This window comes from Hippopotamus amphibius, chromosome 4, assembly GCF_030028045.1.
Source record: "Hippopotamus amphibius kiboko isolate mHipAmp2 chromosome 4, mHipAmp2.hap2, whole genome shotgun sequence".
In the NCBI taxonomy this organism is placed as follows: domain Eukaryota; kingdom Metazoa; phylum Chordata; class Mammalia; order Artiodactyla; family Hippopotamidae; genus Hippopotamus; species Hippopotamus amphibius.
In genome coordinates, this window is record NC_080189.1 from 159,914,094 (window position 1) to 159,934,653 (window position 20,560).

The 20,560-nt window shown below is 50.9% G+C and overlaps 1 protein-coding gene across 6 annotated transcripts in view; it reads right to left on the reverse strand.

The window, feature by feature from the left end:
* Positions 1 to 20,407, reverse strand: part of ABCD4 (ATP binding cassette subfamily D member 4) — a 36,222-nt gene extending 15,815 nt beyond the window's left edge. The window contains exons 1-20 of one of the 6 annotated variants that reach the window (XR_009053299.1): positions 20,260 to 20,407; positions 18,423 to 18,541; positions 18,137 to 18,264; positions 16,825 to 16,964; positions 15,596 to 15,712; positions 15,129 to 15,254; positions 14,442 to 14,492; positions 12,806 to 12,900; positions 12,457 to 12,578; positions 12,258 to 12,349; positions 11,998 to 12,087; positions 10,254 to 10,462; positions 10,012 to 10,103; positions 9,523 to 9,559; positions 9,076 to 9,125; positions 8,602 to 8,654; positions 8,206 to 8,282; positions 7,431 to 7,546; positions 6,990 to 7,265; positions 6,533 to 6,688 (exon numbers count right to left, since the gene is read on the reverse strand). Coding sequence is in view for 4 of the 6 variants with exons in the window: in XM_057732790.1 (XP_057588773.1) it covers positions 7,197 to 7,265; positions 7,431 to 7,546; positions 8,206 to 8,282; positions 8,602 to 8,654; positions 9,076 to 9,125; positions 9,523 to 9,559; positions 10,012 to 10,103; positions 10,254 to 10,462; positions 11,998 to 12,087; positions 12,258 to 12,349; positions 12,457 to 12,578; positions 12,806 to 12,900; positions 14,442 to 14,492; positions 15,129 to 15,254; positions 15,596 to 15,712; positions 16,825 to 16,964; positions 18,137 to 18,264; positions 18,423 to 18,541; positions 20,260 to 20,297 (1,821 nt within the window). In the remaining 2 variants the exon portion in view is untranslated. Of the gene's footprint in view, positions 1 to 6,532; positions 6,689 to 6,709; positions 7,266 to 7,430; positions 7,547 to 8,205; positions 8,283 to 8,601; positions 8,655 to 9,075; positions 9,126 to 9,522; positions 9,560 to 10,011; positions 10,104 to 10,253; positions 10,463 to 11,997; positions 12,088 to 12,257; positions 12,350 to 12,456; positions 12,579 to 12,805; positions 12,901 to 14,441; positions 14,493 to 15,128; positions 15,255 to 15,595; positions 15,713 to 16,824; positions 16,965 to 18,136; positions 18,265 to 18,422; positions 18,542 to 20,259 lie in introns of those variants that run through there. The other 5 variants (XM_057732790.1, XM_057732791.1, XM_057732792.1 and 2 more) reach the window with 5 other exon arrangements.
* Positions 20,408 to 20,560: the final 153 nt, after the last annotated feature.

A 20,560-nucleotide genomic window follows, 5' to 3' on the forward strand; every position in this document is an offset into this window, starting at 1 on the left:
GAAACAGCTGTGGCACCTACTCCAACACCAGTTCTAGAGCTAGAGCCAGTGCTAGCTCCAGAGCAAGAGCTAAATGCATTATCAGCTCTAGCACCTGCCCCCAACTGAGAGCCATATTGAGTGGCAGCTCCAGAGCTAGAGCATCTCCTCACCAGAGCCAGAACCAGCTCTAGGACTACAGCCAGCTCCAGTGCTAGCTACCAGTACTAGCTCTAGCACTAGCTCCAGAGCCAGAACCAATGATAGAGCTGTTGGCATGTCCAGAGCTAGTACCAGCTCCAGCCCCAGCTCTAATACCAAAGCCAGAGCTAGGGGCAGCTATATGGCCAGAGCTAGTTCAGAGGTACAGCCAATTCCTGGACCAAATTTCACACCAGTTGCAGGGCCACATCCAGCTGTAGCTCCAGGTCAAAAACCAGTGCCAGTGTTAGCTGCCAGCTCTAGCACCAGAGCCAAAGCTAGAACCAGCTCTATAGTTTCCTTTAGCTATTTGAGCATATTTAAGACAGTTGATTTAAAGCCTTTGTCTAGAAAGCCCAACATTTGGGCTTCCTCAGGGATGATTTCTGTCCATTTTTTCCCCTTTGAATGGACCACAATCCTATTTCTTTGCATGATTTTTTGTTGCTGTTATTGTTGAAAACTGAACATTTGAATATTATAATATCGTAACTCTGGAAATCAGTTTCTCTCCCTTCCCCAGAGTTTGCTGGTTTTAAATTATTGAAGACAGCAGTCATCTGTTTGATAACTTTCCCACTATTTTTGTAAAGACTGTCATCCTTGTCGTGTGTGTTCATTTGAAGTCTCTGTTCAACTAGTATTTTTGCAGATTTCCTTGAATACCAGGAGCTAAAAACAAACATACACCCCATCCCTTCCAGTCTTTGCAGACTGGCTCTTTGCCGGCCACTACTTTGACACTTAGCCGGGCAGTTTATAACTCTGCCTTCGCATTTACTTCCTGCTTGGTCCATGCCCAGAGACCTGTCAGAGGTGAAAGCTTAAGGTCCTCTCAAGTCTTTTCCAAATACGTGTCCTGTCCTGGCCATGCATTTGGGTTTCTAAATTCCCTAGTACACAGGGTACCTTAGAATACCCCAATTTCCCAAAGAGACTCCCCAGTATTTCTTCCCAGGCTTTAGGTGGTCTGTTGTATGCCAAGCATAATCTTTGCTTGAGGTGGCTACAGGTTTTTGTTCACCTTACAAATATTTTTTTGATTTTTGTTGCTTTTGTTTTTTTGGCCATGCCACACGGCACGTGGGATCTTAGCTCCCCAAACAGGGACAGAACCCATGTGCCCTGCAGTGGAAGCATGGAGTCTTAACCACTGGACCGCTAGGGAAGTCCCCCACCTTACAAAGTTTTTGAGCAATGCCTACTGTTTTTCTGCCGAGTGAGTTCCAAGTCAGGCAAAACAAAGAGCACCTGTCAGTCTTTCTAGGCCCTGATAGGTTAGAACAGACAAGCAATAATTTGTGAATAAGGTCTGCTCTGCTTTCTCTGGAACCAGGGACCAGGGTCCCACACTGAGAACATGGGCTGCCTTCTTCAAGACTGCCACCAAGCTGGTGAAGAGATAAGAGGCAAGGGCAAGGAAAAACACCACACAGCTCTCCTACCATGTTGAAGTTGTCTTGATGCAGTCTTTGCTTGGTTGCTACAAATCTGTGACTGTGGTCCAGTTTGGACAAAGTTGGTTCTGACAGTTTCTGCTTGTTTTCAATGTTTCTTTTGAGGAATGGGTGTTTGGAGCTGCCTACTTCATTATTTTGCTCTCTCTTGCTAGTGTCCTTTGATGCACAGAAGTTTTAATTCAGTGAAGTCCAATGTATCAATTTTTCTTTGGTTGCTTGTGCTTTTGGCCTCATATTTAAGAAACAATTGCCAAATTAAAGAAGATTTGCTCTATGTTTCTTCTAAGAGTTGTTTAGCTTAGCTCTGAAATTTAGTTCTTTGAGCCATTTTGAATTAATTTTTGTATCTGCTGTGTGAGGTAAGGGTCTACTTGCATTCTTTTGCAAATGGATATCAAGTTTTCCAGCGCCATTTGTTGAAGACACTATCCCCATTGAATGGTCTTGGCACCCTTGACAAAAATCATTTGACCATAGACATATGGGTTTTATGCTGGTCTATTTTCATGCTAATACTGCACTGTTTTGATTACTGAAGCTTTGAAGTAAATTTTGAAATCTGGAAGTGTGAGTCCTTCACCTTTGTTCTTTTTCAAGGTTGTTTTGCCTATTTGTGATCCTTTGTAATTCCATACAAATTTTAGGATCAGCTTTTCAATTTCTGGAAAAAAAGAAAAAGCCATTGGAATTTTGACAGGGGTTACATTTAATCTGTAGAACACTCCTTCCCTCCCTCCCTTCCATCCTCCCTTCTTTGGCTGCATTGGGTCTTCATTGCTGCGCACGGGTTCTCTAGTTGTGGCAAGTGGGGGCTACTCTTCGTTGTGGTGTGCAGGCTTCTCATTGCAGTGGCTTCTTTTTTTGTTGCAGAGCATGGGCTCTAGGCTTGCAGGCTTCAGTAGTTGTGGCACATGGGCTCAGTAGTTGTGGCACACAGGCTTAGTTGCTCTGTGGCATGTGGGATCTTCCTGGAGCAGGGATCGAACCCGTGTCCCCTGCATTGGCAGGCGGGTTCTTAACCACTGCGCCACCAGGGAAATCCTCTGTAGATCACTTTAGGAAATACTGCCATTTTATCAACACTGTCTTCCAACCCATGAACATGGGATGCCTTTCCATTTATTTAGGTCTTTAATTTCCTTCAGCAATGTTTTGTATTTTCAGAGTACAAGCCTTGCACCTCCTTGGCAAATTTTATTCTTTCTGATGTTACTGTAAATATTGATAGAATTGTTTTCTTAGTTCTTTTTCACTTTGTCCATTGCCAGTATATAGAAATACAGCTGATTTTTGCATATGTATCCTGCAACTTTGTTGACTTTGTCATATCTTGTGGGGTTTTTTTGTCTTTTTTTCTTTAGGATTTTCTAGATACACGATCATGTCATTTGCAAATAGTTTTATTTCTTCCTTTCCAATTTTGATACCTTTTATTTCTTTTTCTTGGCTAACTGCTCTGGCCAGAACTTCCAGTACGATGTTGAATAAAAGTGGTAAAAGCAGTCATCCTTGTCTTGTTCCTGATCTTAGTGGGAAAGCTTTTGGTCTTTCACTGAGTATGATGTAGGGTTTTTATATATGTCTTTTCTCATGTTTAGGAAATTTCCTTTCCTTCTAGTCTGTTTATTGAGTGCTTTTCTCATAAAAGGGGGTTGGATTTTATCAAATGCTTTTTCTGCACAGAGATGCTCACGTGGTTTTGCCCCTTCATTCCACTTATGTGATGTATTACACTGACAGATATTCATATGAGCTACCCTTGCATTCCTGGGCTAAATCTCACTTGATCATGATGTATAATGCTTTCAATATACTATTGGATTCTGTCCACTGGTATTTTGTTGAGAATCTTTACATCTATATTTATAAACGATACTTGTCTGCAGTTTTCCTATAATGTCTTTATATGACTCTGGTGCAGGGCAATGCTGACCTAATAGAATGAGTGAGGAAATGTTCTGTTTCTGCTTTCTGGAATATCTTGAGAAGGACTGATATGAAACATTCTTTAAATGTTTGGTAGAATTCACTAGTAAAGCCATCTGGTCCTCAGGTTATTTGATTGCTGATTCAATTACCTTTTATAGATTTATTCAGATTATGTTTCTCCTTGAGTCCGTCTTGGTAGTTTGTGTGCTTCCAGGAACACATGCTTTCAGCAGGACCAGCTTGGCCCATCCCTGACAGCAGAGGTCAATGGGCTTGAGGCGAGGGATGGCAGTGCAGCCTTGCAGGCCCACTATTTTGGACTTTAATGTACTGCACAGCTAATTTGCATTTTTAAGGCCCCTTAGGCTGTTCTGTGGAGGATGCGAGGGGTTGAGAGAAGCAGCTGGAAGACCAGGGACAAGGCTACCACAGCTGTCTGGGTGAACTTGGTGGTGGCCTTGAGAGAGGGCAGGGGTGGACTTCATATGTATTTTGGAAGCAGAACCCATGGGATGTAGGGAAAGGTGGTCCGGAGGGCCTCAGCTCTCTAGCCTGAGCCCAGGGTGGACGGTGGAAGCACCATTCCCTGAGACGGGCAACATGAATGCAGCAGGTGGGGGTGGGGCAGAGGCTGAAGAGTTCTGTTTTGAACTTGAGATTTCTAAGCAAGTCACTTCAGGTCCTAGAGCTCAGACTCCTCAACTTGGGTAAAAAGGAAAGAAAAGGAAGCATCTTCCTCACAGGGTTCTTAAGAGAATGTGGCAGAAGCTGGGCTTCCCTTAAGCATACAAGCTCTGCACAAATATCTTTGTCAGTTTGAGACTGAGACTTGCCTTTGTTCCCCCTTCACTCCTTTGGGGTCTGGCAGTTCTGGGCCTGGGGGCAGGGCCTGATCTCATGTTAGGTAAAAGTCTTTGCCCTGTCTTTGGACTTTCCCAGGGAAACCTCCCCCCAGAAGCAACTGACCCTTAGAACCCTTAACTACCTACAGATGGGCAGATCCCCTGACCAGCTGTCCAGCCTCACTCTGTCAGAGGCTTGAGGACAGTGCTCCCCAGCACGTCCCCTGCCTTATGCCTGTCCACACTTCACCCTACCTCCTTGGAGGACGGTCTCTGCAGCTCCCCAGTCCTGGGCTCCCTTTCAGCTGGCTTGTTCTCCAGGCACTGGTTGTCCTGACACCTCCCTGTGCCTCCAGGGGTTCCTTCCTGGCCCAGAGTTTAGCACAGGGCCACTCATCACTCTGACACCTGGATAGATGTCAGAAGAAAATGGCACCAACAAGACAATGTTTCTGGAAAGGCAGTCTTTACAGAGGGCAGCAGGCATTGCTCTTCTCTGGCTTCCTGGGAGACTGTCCTGGGTGCAGAACACAGAGCACAGCTCCCTGTGGGCTGTGGCAGAACAGAGACTAGTTTGTTATTCTCCACCCCAAAATGACTGGGGTGGAACACACGTTGTTATGGTAGGTAAGTGGACACCTGATGGAGATGACAAAAGATTGCTTTTCTGCCCTGTCCCACGGCTCCAGGCTTCCTCACAAGAGAGAGGAGAGGGATATAAGTTAACATTTTAATATATCATCCACGTGGGTCTGCGTAGATTCCTGGGTGGCAGAATGAGACTTAAGCTTGGAAAACTATTTGCTTGGCTCATTTTAAAGCATTTAAATATGTTCATCCTTGTCATACACTAAGGACACATAACCTGACTTTTCCTCATACGGTATCGATTCACCTAAAACTCTCAAGTAGCCACCATCTCTGAGATGAGTGATGGATAAGGGTACAGTTTGCCCTTAAGAACAGTTTTCCTTTGGCAGAGTTTCTGCAAGGGAGGACACTGAATATTTGAGTATTAAGAACAGAAACAGCACTGGGAGCATGTTTGAAGCAGAGGAAAAAGCAAGAGCAAAGACCTTGAGTTAGGAATGAACTTGGTCTCTATAATAATCTGCTAGCAGCCACACTTGTGAAAAAGGCTTAGGAGTTGAAGGAGCTTGCAAGGATGAAGCGAGTCAGTGAGGCAACACCGGAAAGGATGAGGGGAGCTTCCTCTACACTGATGAAAGAAGTTAAGCCAGAGAGGGAATACTTCGACACTTGAACCTCACAATCTAAAACATGTCCAGCGGGTGGGAGTCACAGGTATCCTGAGGGGAACAGGTTTCTCCTTGGCCTAAGGAAGACTTTCCTCAGGTAGAGGGGTTCGAGGATGGACAGCCCCCAGCGCTAGAGGTGTCTGAACGGAGGCCAGAAGAGCACTTGGCAGTTGGGAGATTCAAGTATGGGAAGGCTTCTAAAGCAGATGCCAACCCTGATGGTCCCTCTCAGCCCCATGAGAAGGGCTCCACGGGCCTTTCAATGCTGACATCTGTTGGTCCCTAAGGAGGCTTCCCTGGGGACTGGACACACCATCAGACCTGGTCAGGGGTCCACCCCAGAGTTCTCTCAGCTTGGCACCTGGACACACTGCTTTACCACCCCTATGGGGCAGAGCTGAGAATAGGCTTGAGGCCTCCGTGCCAGCCAAGCCATGATGGGAGGGGGGAAGACGTGTTAACCAGGGCAGCATCTCCCCAAGTCTGGGACTCCACCCCGCATCTGGGATCATTTTCAGCGGTATCAGCAGGCATTAAATACCTTTGTCTTAGAGACAGAAAATCATTTCCCTTGCAGTTCCCATTCCATCTCTCCAAATCCATCCAGAAGAAGATTCTCAGTTGGGTGCGCGTATGTCTAACTCCTCTGTAATATCCCTTAACCTCCCTTTGTACAGAGAGCAAGCCTCAGGTGTAGAGTCTTTGCAGGCACAGTACTGAGCTGCCATTTCATAACACTATTTGTTTTAATTTTTACAGTTACTTTCTATTTATATAAAGTGTAAACTTTCCTTTAACAATGCACGTAAGTTAAAGAAATGAATTAACTTAAAAATATGAAGGGATTTATTTTCATCTGGGTTAAGATAAGAAAAGCAGAAGGGCCCTCGCGGTGAGTGGCTGAGGGACAACTGGCAGTTGGGAAGCGGGGAGCTGTTGGTGAAGTGAGGACCCACGGGCAGAAGGTTCCAGCACAATGCAGAGCGCTGCTCCTGCCCCCCGGCTCTCAAAGATCAGCCTGGAGAGTCAATTTAAAAGATCATCTTATGGGGAAGAAGAAAGAGAAAAGCGAAAGCTGCAAGTTTAAAAAAAACTTTATCTTTTAAAAAAAGTTATAAAATTTAAATAGTTAATTAAAGTTAAAAATCTACTGTTGCAAAACGGATGTGATCTAAAAGATTTCTGGATCTCTCGACTCCAAGTCCAATACACTCTCCATTTTGACCCTTCATTTCTTAAAGATCCCACACTTCCAGGTTTTCTTTAAAAAACACGATCTGAGGTTATATGTAAGTAACTAGCACTTCAAGTGTACGCACCTCTGGCTGAGGCAGTACGAGGCACCCTGGCAGAATGAGGGTCCCGTGGAAGGACATGTGTGGGCTGAGCCCACTGCTGCAGGCGCTCCCTGCACAGGACCTGTGAGGCAAACCTGGAGCTCCTTCCTCGCCACATCAGCCCTCCCAGTCTCTCCTGGGGACTCGGCCTCCCGGGCTCGGCTCTCCTTCCGGTGGCCAGCCTTGGCTTCACTCCACTTTGATGCTGGTCAGCTCCCACCTTCCTCCTCCACAGAGTTTCAGAACCAAGGAGTGAAACTACAAGAGACCACCACCACGCGGCGGTCAGGCTGCCCTGGCCGTGATCGATCCCCTGCCCTCCCTGCCATCCTCACTCCCCATTTTGAGGGGCCTCTGGCCCCGGCCAGGCCCAGCCTTGGGGTTCTTTCTCCTCCTCAGGCCACACCCTGCGGGCACGGGTACCTTCTCAAGGCTGCGCCGATGGCCCACGCTGATGAATGTCATGCCCAGCTGCTGGCCGATGCGGTAGAGCTCGCTCTCCACCTCCTCGGTCAGGGCACTGGTGGCTTCATCAAGCACTGAGGACAGAACCCAGTGGGAAGAGATGGAGTCCTGCACCCGATCCACCTCTGCTGCTCCTCCAACTGACACCCACCTCTGGCTGGAACGTGGCGGGAGGCTGAAAGCTGCTCTGGGTTACGGGAGCCCTGCTTTAGGGAGACCACTGGCCAAAGGAATGGAAGGCTAGGCTCCATCTGGGAAGCCTTCTGCCAGTGGCAGGACAACATCCCTCAGCTTCCTATCCTATTCCTAATCCACAGCCACTGCCTAGGAGCACTCAATCCAGGGAATCCTAGTTCCCCCAAGGATGTCAGTAGCTGGAAAAGTTCACACCTCTGCCAGGCATGGCAGAGGGATGCCCATTCACTGACGGCAGGGCCTGAGGACCATAACATCAGAAGCCCTCTCAAGGCTGGCTCCAGCTGCTGGACTGGCAGATAGCTTAAGAACTGGTCGTTTAACACACACTTGAGGATGCTCTGAGGATGCCAAGCACTGCTGCCTCATGGGTAGAGCCCTGCCCTCCTCTCCTGCAGGGACACAGATGCCTGGCCAGGCACAGGTGTGCTCTCCTACTCATACCAATGCCTCTCCAGGTACACACGAACACACACTGCTACACCTGTGAGCGCACAAGGTATGTGGCTGGCATGTGTACCTACAGGGCGAACCTCACCTGCGTACTTCGGCTGCAGGTAGAAGAGCCGGGCAAAGGAGAGCCTCTGCATCTCTCCAGGAGACAGAACATCATACCTGAGAAAAGGGAACAGGAGAGGCCTGCTGGAGGAAGGATATAGCTTGGCTTTTGCACAGAATGGTCTGGGCAGGAAGAGGTTCTTGCTGCAGACAGGATGCCCTAGGATGAATGGACGTCTCCCCACTTTCCACCACAGCCTCGCGCGGCCCACACAAGGCAAGGCCAAAACTGTACCCAAGGACATGAACCAGGCCCCAAGTGGGCCAGCAAACCCAAGGAATTTGGGATCAGGAGTCATTTCATCCCTTGCCCAGGCCTCTGGGGCCCACTGTCTTTGGGGGAGCTGGCTCTGGAGCACCCCAACCTCCTTCTTACCAATTCCAATCGACCTGCTGGTCCAGACCCTCTGTCCTTGCCACCAAGCTGGACTGTAACACACCCAGAGGGAACGATGTCCATGAAAGGGCCCATCCCTGCTTCCTGCCATCCTGAGGACCTCCTCAGGCCCACCACACACCCCCCGAGACAGATCTCCTCCCAGTAGTGCACCAAGATGGGGCTGGGGGAGCGGTCTACCCCAGGCAGAGAGAAGCAGTTCATCAGCTACACTGTTTAGACCTGCTGGAACATGGTGACCAGAAAACACAGGCTGATGTAGTCTTATTATTGTTTTAAAATTCGCTAGAGTGGACACTGCTTGTTGCCCGCGCCTGGCCAACAGCTCTCACTGCCGATTTATACACCCACCACCCCGCCCCAGGCTCAGACTTCCAGTCCTGGGCCAGGGACAGCACCTGTGGTTGGTGCTACCAGGTGGGCGTGGACCTCAGGGTCCCTGCCCTCACTTACCAGGCCTGCCAACTCCAGGGACCTCATGATCCTCTCATCATCAGTAGAACCTGCAAAACACAGAAGCCTTCTTCAAGAAGTCAGCTCCTCTAGGTGGCCAGCATAGATGGGGCACAGCAAGGCAGGGGGCAGGGGTGGGGGCCCCAGAATGTGGGCCAAGGCTCCGAAGCAACAGGTTACAGCACTTAATAAACAAGGGAAGGGCCAGGTGAAGGGAATAATCCTTTCCTTTTCTCCAATGGGTGTCTCTCCTCTAGGAGGGGGAAGACAGAACAAGGTGAGGTCAGGGTACAGACCCCAAAAGAGTAGACAGTCAAAGGAGGAAGAGTCCCAACCGGAAACCAGCAGCCTGGCTGGGGCCTCTCCCAAAAGGTACAAGTGAGGCCACAGTCAGGCAGAGAAGAGACAGTGGGATGGGAGGATGTGTCCTGAAGAGGCTCAGCTCACCTGAGTCCGGGTAGATCTCCTTCAAGGGATATATCACCTGACAGAACAAAAACCATGAGGGCCTAAGGCAAAGGCCAAGGAGAGGTGGGGCTGCACACAGCCACCCTCCCTCAGAAACAGCCCCAGGAGCCGCCAGAGGCCAGGCTCCTCTCCACCCAAGGAGAGTCAGGAGACCCTGGCTGAGGGTCCCGTGGCAGAGGCTGGGCTGGCAGACAGCAAGGCAGGGCCCCCAGAACCCAAGCTGGTGCTCAACAAACACTTGTGACATTTGGCTTATGGCCTCCACAGGTTAACTTGCCCCCAGGAGTTGCTCTGAGTACATGGCCTGATCCACAGACGTGAATAAAAAGTCCTTAGAGCCAGGCAGTTCCTGGCATGGTTCATTGTATACCCCACCTGCTGTCCCATAGCTCTCTAGGGCTGAGACCTACCACACCAGCAGGGTCTAGGCTGGCGGGGAGGAGTGGGAGGCGTGCACCCTGGGCTAACCTGCTCTCGAAGGGTCCCGTCAGTGAAGAACGGCTTTTGTGGCAGGAACAGCACCCCATGGGGTCCAAAGTCCGTCAGCATCTGCACTGAGCCTACAAAGCACATAGAAGACTCCACTGTAAGATCTCCCAGAAAGGTAACTGCCCTCCACTCCCCTCCCCAACAAAAGGCTTGCTTCTTAGACACCCCCCACCCCCACCACAGCCCAAGGCTGGCTCAGAGCAGGGCAGGCTGGTTCTCACCCTGTGTGCTCGCCCAGAGGCCACCCAGAGCCCGGAGCAAGGAGGTCTTGCCAGTGCCCGTGTTGCCCGTGATGAGCAGGCTCTGCCCCTCAGAGATCTTCAGGCTCAGATCCTTGATTAAGGGTTTGTTAGAGGAGGGGGCACAGATGCAGGCCCGCTTGAGGCAAAAAGCTGTATCTGTGCGCTCTGCTGCTGGCCATCCCGGGGCCCTAGGGTCCGAGAAGGGAAGAGATGTGGGGAAAATAAGCAGTGTCAGTATTGCTGGGGGCGGGGGGCAGTTCCTTCTCCCTTGGGGGCATCACCTCTGGACTGGGGGGTTGTCATGGGCTAAATTATGGCCTCAAAAATCATATGCTGAAGTCCCAACCCCTAGTACCTCAGAAGGTAACTGCATTTGGAGACACAGTCTTTAAAGAGGTGGTCACATTAAAATGAGGCCATTAGGGTAGGGCCCTGATCCAGTGTGACTGGTGTCCTTTTAAGAAGAGGGACAGACACCAGGGGTGCACAAACACAGAGAAAAGGCCGTGTAAGGACACTGAGAAAGCGGCCATCTGCAAGCCAAGGAGCAAGGCCTCAGGAGAAACCAACCCTGCTAATACCTTGACCTTGGACTTCTAACTTCCAGAACTATAAGAAAATAAACTTCTGTTCTTTAAGCTGCCCAGTTTATGGTACTTTGTTATGGCAGCCCTAGCAAACTGATAGAGATGGACTGGGCACGTGGTCTGTGGCAGGCCGGGCAAAGTCCTGCCCATGACTGATCTTATCAGCCGTGAACCACAGCTATTATCTCCACTTGGCAGATGAGGAAACTGAGTCAGGTGACTAAGTACCTTGCTCGGGGGCACAGAGCTGCATCTCTCCAGCTCTAGTGCTGCTGGCATCAGATGCATTTTTATGGCATCACAGTGCGACTGGTGCTAAGAGGGGGAGTGGAGATACTAACACACTTTTGGAGTTTCTGGCTCTCCACGGGAGCCCATCTCCCCCACAGATCAGCAACTCCAGTCTCCTACAGTCCCTGCACCAGCGCCCATCCCGCCTCTGGGCTCAGAGCTGCACGAAGCTTTAATTCTGAACAGAGGCAACAGTTAAGGTATTCGCTCATAAGAAGAGAGTTGAGTGCAGACCCTGAAATTCAGCCTGTTTCCATTACTGAAAGCTTACTCTGTGGCCTCCGTCCAAACACTTTCTATAAACTGTGATATCTAATCCCCACAATAACCCTAAAACGAAGCGTCCATTAACATCATCTTCATAGAGACGAAAAAACTGACACAGAACAGTTCAGTAATTTCCCTAAGGAAAGTGAGGACATGAAGAAATCCTCGATGTACAGAAAGGTCAGAAACATCAAAGATACACAAATAAAGACACCTCTGGGCCTGAGGGGCACAAAGAACAGACATGCCCCAAGGAAAGGGGCAGGAGGCAGTGCTCAGTGAGAGGAGGAGGGAATAAAGGAAGAAGAGCGACGCTATTCAGATTTTTGTTTTGTTATCTCAGGCCCAGGCAGGTGTGTGCACTTTGCCTCCACCAGCTGGGGGATGGTGTAAATTAACACAGGTGCCAGAACAGCAATATTGATGGTGAAGCGTTACAGTGTGCCTGCCATAAGACAGAGCTTTCTTTCATCTGCTCTGCCTAACTCTGCTGCCCAGGTGGGGGACGGCCGGGCTCTGGGGCGGTTCCGGCGCCTGCAATCTCCACCACCGCGCTGCACCGCCAGCAGGGTGCTCACCTGGCCACGTCCCACTCACTCTCGTCCAGGATCTCCCCATCCCGCGACTTCAGGGTCATGTCCAGCAGGGTCTCCTGAAGCTCCCCGATCCTGGGCAAGAAGTGAAAACCTGAGGAGGGTCTGGGGGCCCAGGTGAAGGCTTCCTCCCTTTACTCTCTCACGCCCACTAGTACGAATTTTTCTGCTCCTCTTTCACTCGGCTACTTCTCCCTGCGACACACACTTTGCTCAGGACCTAGAGGGGCTGGACGCAGCCTCACCTGTGTGTGTAGCCCGCCACATCGGAGAGCGTGGTGGAGAGGTCGATGAGCCGGGTGAAGCAGCTGATGAGGTACATGCACACAAAGGCGTTCTGGACCGGACGGAGGGCAGTGAGCGCGGGCCTTGACTCCAAGGCCCTGGGTGCTGGGCCGAAAGGCAGGGAGACGGCATGAGGGGGTCCCCAGAAGGGATTCTCACCTTGCTGACCAGGGTGCTGAGCTCTGTGGGGCTCAGGTCTCCATAGACACCACTGAAAATGGGGATTGCGATCACGACGTAACTCAGGATGCTGCCTAGATAGTCAAACATGTTGACACCGACTGCGGAAGACAGAGAGGCCCAGGATGAGAGACCCAGGAAGCCATCCTGTGCTCCAAGGGGAACAGGAAGCCAAGCAGGGTCAAGTTATTCTGGGGCTCATCACTCTCCTGAAGTCATTCACGGCAAAGGCAAACTGATCAGCTCAGAGGTGGAGGGGGAGTTGTGGGGAGGGAAGCGGACCATCCCCACCCTGTGGCTCCTGCCTCCCGGGGCTCCCTGCACCTACTGTACAGCCAGAGCTCCTTAGACATCAGCTCCCTCTGGGTCTGAAGGAGTCTCTGCAGCCTGCGGTCTGTCCTCATGTGCTCCACGTGCCCAGCTCTGATGAGAAAGGCTGGGATGTCCACGGGGCCTGGAGAGCCTGAGCCCAGCTCCTCACACTCCCCTTTAGGGACCAAGCCCACCCAAGTGACCTTCCCCTCAGACCCCTTCGGCCACTAGCAGCCAGACATTGCCTCATTCATTCAACATGGTACTGTCTGCAGAAGGACCATGAACTCTAGATTGGTTAGACCTGGTTCAAATCCTGGCTCTGGCCAGTTACTAGCTGGGTAGCACTGACAGGTTATTAAGCCTGAGTCTCAGTTTGCTCATCTATAAAATGGAGCTTATGATACCTACATAACAGGCTAGAGTGAGAATTTCTGAATTTAACATGCCAGGCACATGAGGGGCTCCCATTAAAAAATAGCTCCTATTATTAAACAAATATACATGGAGCAGTCACTAGGTGGCAGGCTCGGTGCTCGCTAGCCAGTGAGATGGGGTGGGTAAAACAGCCCCTGTCCTCGAGGAGCTCCCAGTTCAGGGGGGCAGGCAGATGCACTGCATTCTTCACCTGAAACATGGAAAGTGTTATATAAGCCACGTGTCTTCAGGGCTATGGAAGCAAACAGGCTTGACCACTAAGGGAGTCTGGAAAGGCGCCCAGGAGGAGGTGATTTGGAGCTTCAAGGATGGGCAGAAATTCTTCAGGCAGAAGGGTTGGGGGAGGACAGAGGAAACATTTCAGATTTTGCATCAAGGACAGAGAGGCTGCAGAACACACTCAGAGCTCCAAGAACCAACCTGCTTTCCCCAGGGCCCAAAGCTTCATGAGCAGTGATTGCAGAATCCAAAAAAACTTAGCACAGGCCCAGCCCTACCTGCCTCCCACAACCAGCCCCACTCATAGATTCCTGGTATTCCTGATGCCCCCAAGTGGTGGCAGCTACAAACTACAGCAGAGATGAACAGAAGCGCAAAGTCCCAGGGCTATTAGATCCAGGTGATCCAAGGAGTAACTTCCATGCCTTAAACACAAACCTCTGGGCCCTTACTGTCAATCCAAACACTGAGTCCAGAGTCCTTATAGGAGGCAGAGTCCAGGGACCTGCCCTGGCCCCGGGGGAAGGAACGGATTTCACAATGCTGCAGTCAGGAGACCACTTTGCTCCATCTGGACAGTGTCTGTGTGGGGAGCAGGTCTTCTGACCTGAGAGGCTCCATTTCCTCCCATGCTACAGAGACAGAGGATCAGCCTTGGATGTCAGGCACTGTCCATTTTACAGACAGAAAAGCAGAAGCAGAGGCCATGCCTTGCAGTTATCAGCAAGAAAATGAAGCATTCACTTATTTCATTCTTAGAACAAATTTAGGCCCCAGACTAGGCCATCAAAAGGAACGACCAGTTTTAGAAGCAAATCCATGGACCTAAGGATGAGGCAGACGAGGACAGTGGGAGATACGGGGACAGGATCACAGCCAAGTGTAAGGACACCTGGCCCCTGGGCTCGGTGATGGTGGGAGGGTTGCTTCCTTCTCTGCCATCTCCACTATCAGGTCTGACAAAACAAAAGGGGAACTATTCCCACTAGACTCACCTGAAAAACGCAGCAGGCTCCGCATTCACCCGGATCTGCATGTGCTTGAACCTGGGCAGATCAAAGGCAAATGTGTGCTGACAGTGGGCAGGACTGGCCCCGCTCCTTTCAGAGTCCTGGATCAAGAAGACCTCCAGACAAGGAGGAGCTTGGCTCTGCTTCAAAACTGGCTGCCTCAGCCTAACCCTTCCCTGGGCTGTCACAGGGTGGGAAATTCCAGGCCTGGATGGGGTGGCAGGAGCCCTGCAGACAGGGCAGCCCCTCGACTCTCTCCAAAGAGGACAGGTGCATGCCTGCCACAGCCCCTCCTCCTCCCAGGGCTGGGTCTGAAGGAGGTGGCTAAGAAGCACAGAGTAGGGACTGGACCCATCGGCTGACCTGAATAAGGGTGGCTGGAACAGAAGCACGAGAAGGCCAAAGGATGATGATATGATGACGGCCAACCAGTCATCGTTCTCAGTGCTTCTCATGTATAATCTCATTAATTCTCCTTACAGTTCTGTCGGTAACAGTACCATCCCCATTTTAGAGATGGGAAAACTAAAGTTTAGAGAGGTTAAAGACCCCTCCCAAGAGCATATGGGTAGTGACTGGCATAACTGGCATTTAAACTTAGGCAGCCTTTCTCCAGATCCCATTCCTTAACCATTATGCCCAGCCCAGATACCTCAAGCAAGGGAGACACACCTGAAATCCCCCTCCAGCTTCTCCTGCTGCACCAGCTTCACCACAATGGGGCCCATCAACATTTTGTTTACCATGGTTCCCAGGATGAAGTACCCGAAGATGCTCACAGGCCCGAGCCAGCCAGTGCTGAAAGGCAGAGAGAGGGAGGATGGGGGGAGCGACATTTCCTCGCAGGCCTCAGTTCTGACTCCTGCCCCCTTTGGGGCAGCCCCTGTCCCAGCTCAGAGCCCCAGGGGGCCTCTGCTCCTGTGTGGGAGCATCTGGTACCTTGACACTGACACACCACAGGGCCAAAGGGAGTGCAAGGCAGGAAGACTTCCTGGGGTGCAAGTGGGAGGGAGAGAAGACCAGCCTCTCGTGGACTCTGACCCAGGAGAGCTGACTCCTGCCCAACGGGTGAGTGAAGGACTCTAGGGAACCACCAGGCAGGGGAGGAGGAGGGGCTGTGGCGAGAGGAGAGGCTTCACCTCTGGAAGCACTGATAGGTGTAGTAGACGAGGGTGAAGGGGGAGATGATCAGCTTGCTGGCCATGCTGCTGAGCTGCCGGCAGAACCGCTCCACATCCTGGCTGATGCGCTGGTCCCTGGCACCAAAGACACAGAGCGACTGGACCCAAGGCGCTGGGCTCGAGGGTGGAGAGAGCTAAGACACTTCCAGGTTACCTCTTATTCTGACCTTGCCTTTCAGTGCTGTCAGCAACAACCCCGTGGGAAGATGGACCCAGACAAGGGCTGGTTTCTTAGAGGCAAACGAAACCCTTAGGACCTTCAAACAGGGTTCTGCAGAGTTGCTTCCTACGGTGCCTCAGTTTACCCTCAGAAAAAAATGGCAACCGAAAGGTGCAGCACCCAAGGGTCCTGAGCCAGCTCCAAGCAGAGCCAAAGGAAAACCTGAAGGCAGATGCCCTGAGTTTCCGGAAGATCAGGAGAGCTATCCCCTTTATCTCACTCCTCCCAACCTCTCTCTCACGAGCCTGAGCCTGCCCCCGTTTCAGCTACCTGGCCGCGGAAGTGTTGTACAGGCTGAGCCATAGAGAAGAGGCCTAGAGGAGAAAGCTGAGAAGCAGCAGCCTCCTAAGGGTCTTTGCTGCAAAGCTCCACTTGAGCTGAGGAAAGGTTACCTCAGGCAACAAAGTGCTTGGGAGGGTGCTGAGTGGGGAGGAGAGGAGTATGAAGAGGGACCCCATATGTCCCAGCTCACCACCAAGGCCACAGTGATCCTATTCCCAGTGAGACATGAGCTTGGGCAAGTCACCTGCATTCTCTGGGCCTCAGTTTCCTCACCTGTAAGGGAACCTGGGGCTTACTGAACCTAAGAGAGGTGACAGAATGGGGACTGGAATCCCGGACCAAGTCCTAGACAGCAGTAATTTTTTACTGCAGAAGATCAGTGTTGCTTTTCTAGCTTTTTCTAGCAAGGACACTGTCTTCAGAGGGTGCCTTACTTGGAAGCCCAGCACATGAAATGGACAAAAGGGAGCTGCTCTTGGCCTCTTCCTTTTAGCTCCCTGTCCTCAGCCCTGCAGCCTCTCCGGGGTCCTCTGCAGGGCACCCTTCCCCCACGGCTCTGGGCAGCACCATTTGCAGATAACTCTAAATGACCTCATGGGTCACGCCGCAGGGGCTCTCCAGGGCTGAGTCAGCCCAGATGGATGAACCACATGGAGGGTGGCAAGGACTGAGAGGGGGCGCCTACGGGTTATCGATGTCATCCTGCAGCACGTTGAGGGTGTAGTACACGCGGCCCCGGAAGTAGAGGTGGTGGAGGTGCTCGGTGAGGTCCTTCCTCCAGCTCACATACAGCAGGTTGCAGGTGAACTGGTCAAAGCTCTTCAGCTGTACAGGGGGGGAGACAAGGGGAAGGGAGGGATGCAAGTCTCTTCCTGCAAGTCTCAGCTCGAGCTCAGGCTGGCGGAAAACCTCTGCAGACCAGTCCCAGCCCATGCGACTGTCCACTCAGCACAAAGGCCTGTTCAAGCGTCAAGTCATGGGATTTCTCCCTTCCTCATTCACTCATGTGTTCGCTGCCTTCACCAAATACTGAAGGACTTATCAAAGGCGAGGCCCTCTAGCCCGCCTCTACACTGTACTATCTTCCTCTGAGAGCACATGAGCTTCTGGAGATTGGGGACAATATCTTCTATTCCATTTATGTTCTTACTTTTCTGTCCCCCAAAACTTGGAACAGGGTTCTGCATACAGAGGTGCTTACTGACCGAAGGCCCATCAAAAGGGCCAAGGTGTGATGAGAAGTGGCTTCCCCAAGAAAACAGGTAGTGCAGCCTGACAGAGAGCATCAGGCTGGAGTCCTAGCAGAGCCCTGACTCTCCTCACTCCGCTTACGGAGCCCCTGTACACTAAGCACGACGGAGGTGACGATGAGCTCACAGCCTAGGGAGGCACAGACAGTCACAAGGGGGTAAGGAGTGATAGAGCAGAGGCGAACTCAAAGGACTGGTATTCGAAGGGGCAGAGTTTGGTGGAGGAAACGTAAAGGAAAAGTTGAGGAGGACTTGGAGGTGATAGCGGAGGAATCGTGACCAGGCGTTAAGCAAGTGAACGAGGGGTACGGGAAGGAGGCCATTCTGCACGAAAGCAGCAGGTGCAAAGGCTGGGAGATGTGACACGTGCCAGGCTCAGTCACAGCCTCAGCCTCCCAGAGGAAAGCAGCAGCTCTGGCTGCCAAGCCCAGTTTCCAAGTGCTCTGAGCTCACTGAAGCAAGAGTTCTGGGAATGGAAGGGACAGTGATCATTTCCACTAAATGCTGAACTAAACCAGAGCCCTGTGGCCAAGCCCTAGGAGCTGCAAACACTCTGGGAATTGGTCCCACGCGGGCCAAGAGCAAGATCAATGCCCTGCCTAGAATTCTGACCCCACATTCCCGGAAGAGGGAGGGAACACACACCCACAGCTTGGTTCCTGCTTCCTGGTGGCTAAGTCCCACTGGGCACTGGAGAGGCATCACACCAGGCTGGAGAGGAAGACAGACGCGGGGAGAAGGCCTTACCATGGCGTTGAGGATGATGAGCACAACAGCCAGGAACGTCAGGGTCTTAAACCCCTTTAAGTCTTTGTTTCCTAGGACCCCAAAGTACTGACTGGGGATCAAGCCGACCCGGTAGATCACCAGCTGTTCTGGGGGGAGGGAAAGGAATCAGGAATCAGTGATGAGGGGTGAGAAAGGACAGAGGGAGGCTTCCCCTTGAGTCCTTGCCTCATCAACACCCCACAGAAGGAAAAGGACCCCAGACCAGGGCTGCCCTCCCCCCACTAGCCTGGGCTCATTCACTCACCCAGTAGGGCCACACACAAAAGGGTCAGGAACATCAAGGCATTCTGTGATGACCAAGAGGGAAACAAAACCTTCTGTATCTGTAGGAACCGCTGGAGAAACTGCAGATCTAACCTGGGCCTGAAGAAGAGAAGCAGGAGAAGCAGAGAGAAGCCTAAGAGGACAATGGTCCAGGCTACGCAGAAAGAATGGCTTACAGATGCTGAAGCTGGTAGGCTAGGGACAGACTAGGGGTAAAAAGGAATTTCTTTAAGTTGATAAATGCTATAAAAGGTTATTTACCAAAAAACTATAGATAAATTAATGAAGAAGCTTTAGCCACCCTCTCTTTTTGGTCACAAACAAGACAAGGAAACCCACTCATCAAGAATTTTAAGATCCTGGCTAAAGCAATAAAGCAATTTTAAAAAATGAGGTAAAAGGAATGAAAGAAGAGATTAAATTGTCACTACTTGCAGATGATGTGATCATTTACACAGGAAACAGAAAATCAATAGACAAAATGTTAGAAATAAAAGGAATTAACTTTAAAAAATAATGTATAAGGCATTTTGGAGGAAAAACCGAAAGCTCTATATTGTAGGATGTGAAAGAAGACTTAAATAGAAAGACTTCATTTCTAATAGAAGTCTATAACTGCAATGCAATACCAATCAAAACCAGATCTCCACAACTACTGAAGCTTGTGCACCCTAGAGCCTGCGTGCCACAACTACTGAGCCCACGCCACAACTACTGAAACCTGCTTGCTCGAGGGCCTGTGTACCACAACTATTGAGCCCTCATGCTGCAACTACTGAAGCGGATGTACCTAGAGCTCGTGCTTCGCAACAAGAGAAGCCACTGTACTGAGAAGCTTGCACGGCAAGGAAGAGTAGCCCCTGCTCACTGCAACTAGAGAAAGCCCATGCAGCAACTAAGATCCAACACAACCAAAACAAACAAACCAAAAGAAACTCAGGAGTTCTTTAAGGAACTTTATATGGAAATACATATAAAGGTCCATGGATAGGTTAGGACAACTCAGGAGGAGGAAGAGACCCACCCAAACCATCAGCTTATTCAAACATATATTACAGGGTTGGAGTAATAAAGACGTGTGGTATACATACAGGAACAAAAAGACCATGGAACAAAAAGCCCCAAAAGAAAAATTTCACCTATGTTTACATGGGCACATAATAGAGGTTATATCACAAGAAAGGGCATATTAAACAAACATTATATGCAAGGGGAAACAGGAACTTTTACAGCAATGCTACTGGGAAGTTGGGTGTGATCATTCCAGAGAACAAATTTAGCAGAATTAACTGTGACCTAGCATCCTACCCTGGGGTGGATAATCCAAAGAAAATCACCCATAACCACAAAGGACGCAAGTGGTAGTTAAAAACTGGAAGCAATCTTAAGTGTCCATCACTAGGTGAATGTGTAAGTAAACTAGGGTCTAATGCACGTAGGCAGCACCATGCAGCATCTCAGAAGTGAAAACTAAATTACTATAGCATGGATGATCTAAAAATACAATGTTGAGTAAAGATTTTTTTTTCAAGTTTTTTTTGATGTGGACCACTTTTTTAAAAAAGTCTTTATTGAATTTGTTGCAACATTGCTTCTCTTCTGTTTTGATTTTTTGGCCATGTGGCATGTGGGATCGTAGCTCCCCCGCACTGGAAGGCCGAGCCTTAACCGCTGGACCACCCGGGAAGTCCCAGGAGTTTTAAAAAAAAAAAAATCACAGCATGTTATGAAGGCGGAAGGCAGCGGTGCCCCTTCCCCAAACAGCCCCGAGTACGACGCCCCGAGGCCCGGCCCTCCTCCCCAGTCGCCCTGCTCACCTGGCGCCAGCCCGCTGCGCAGGCCCCCGCACCGCCATGATCCGGGATCCAACCGACGCGGGAGCCCGGCAGCCCCGGGGTCCGCTTCGGGCAGCGTCCGAAGAACTCGCGGCCGGCCGAAGAGGGGCGGGGCCTCGCCACCCGGTTACCACAGAGACGGGGCGGAGACGGGGCGGATAGAGAGGAAGGAGCAGGGCGACGCAGCGGCTCCCGGAAGCGACCGACTTCTCTAAAAGAACCGGTGTGCTGTCTGTCGACCCGGCGCCTACAGCGCCCCCTCCTGGACAGGCGAAGTTTCCCC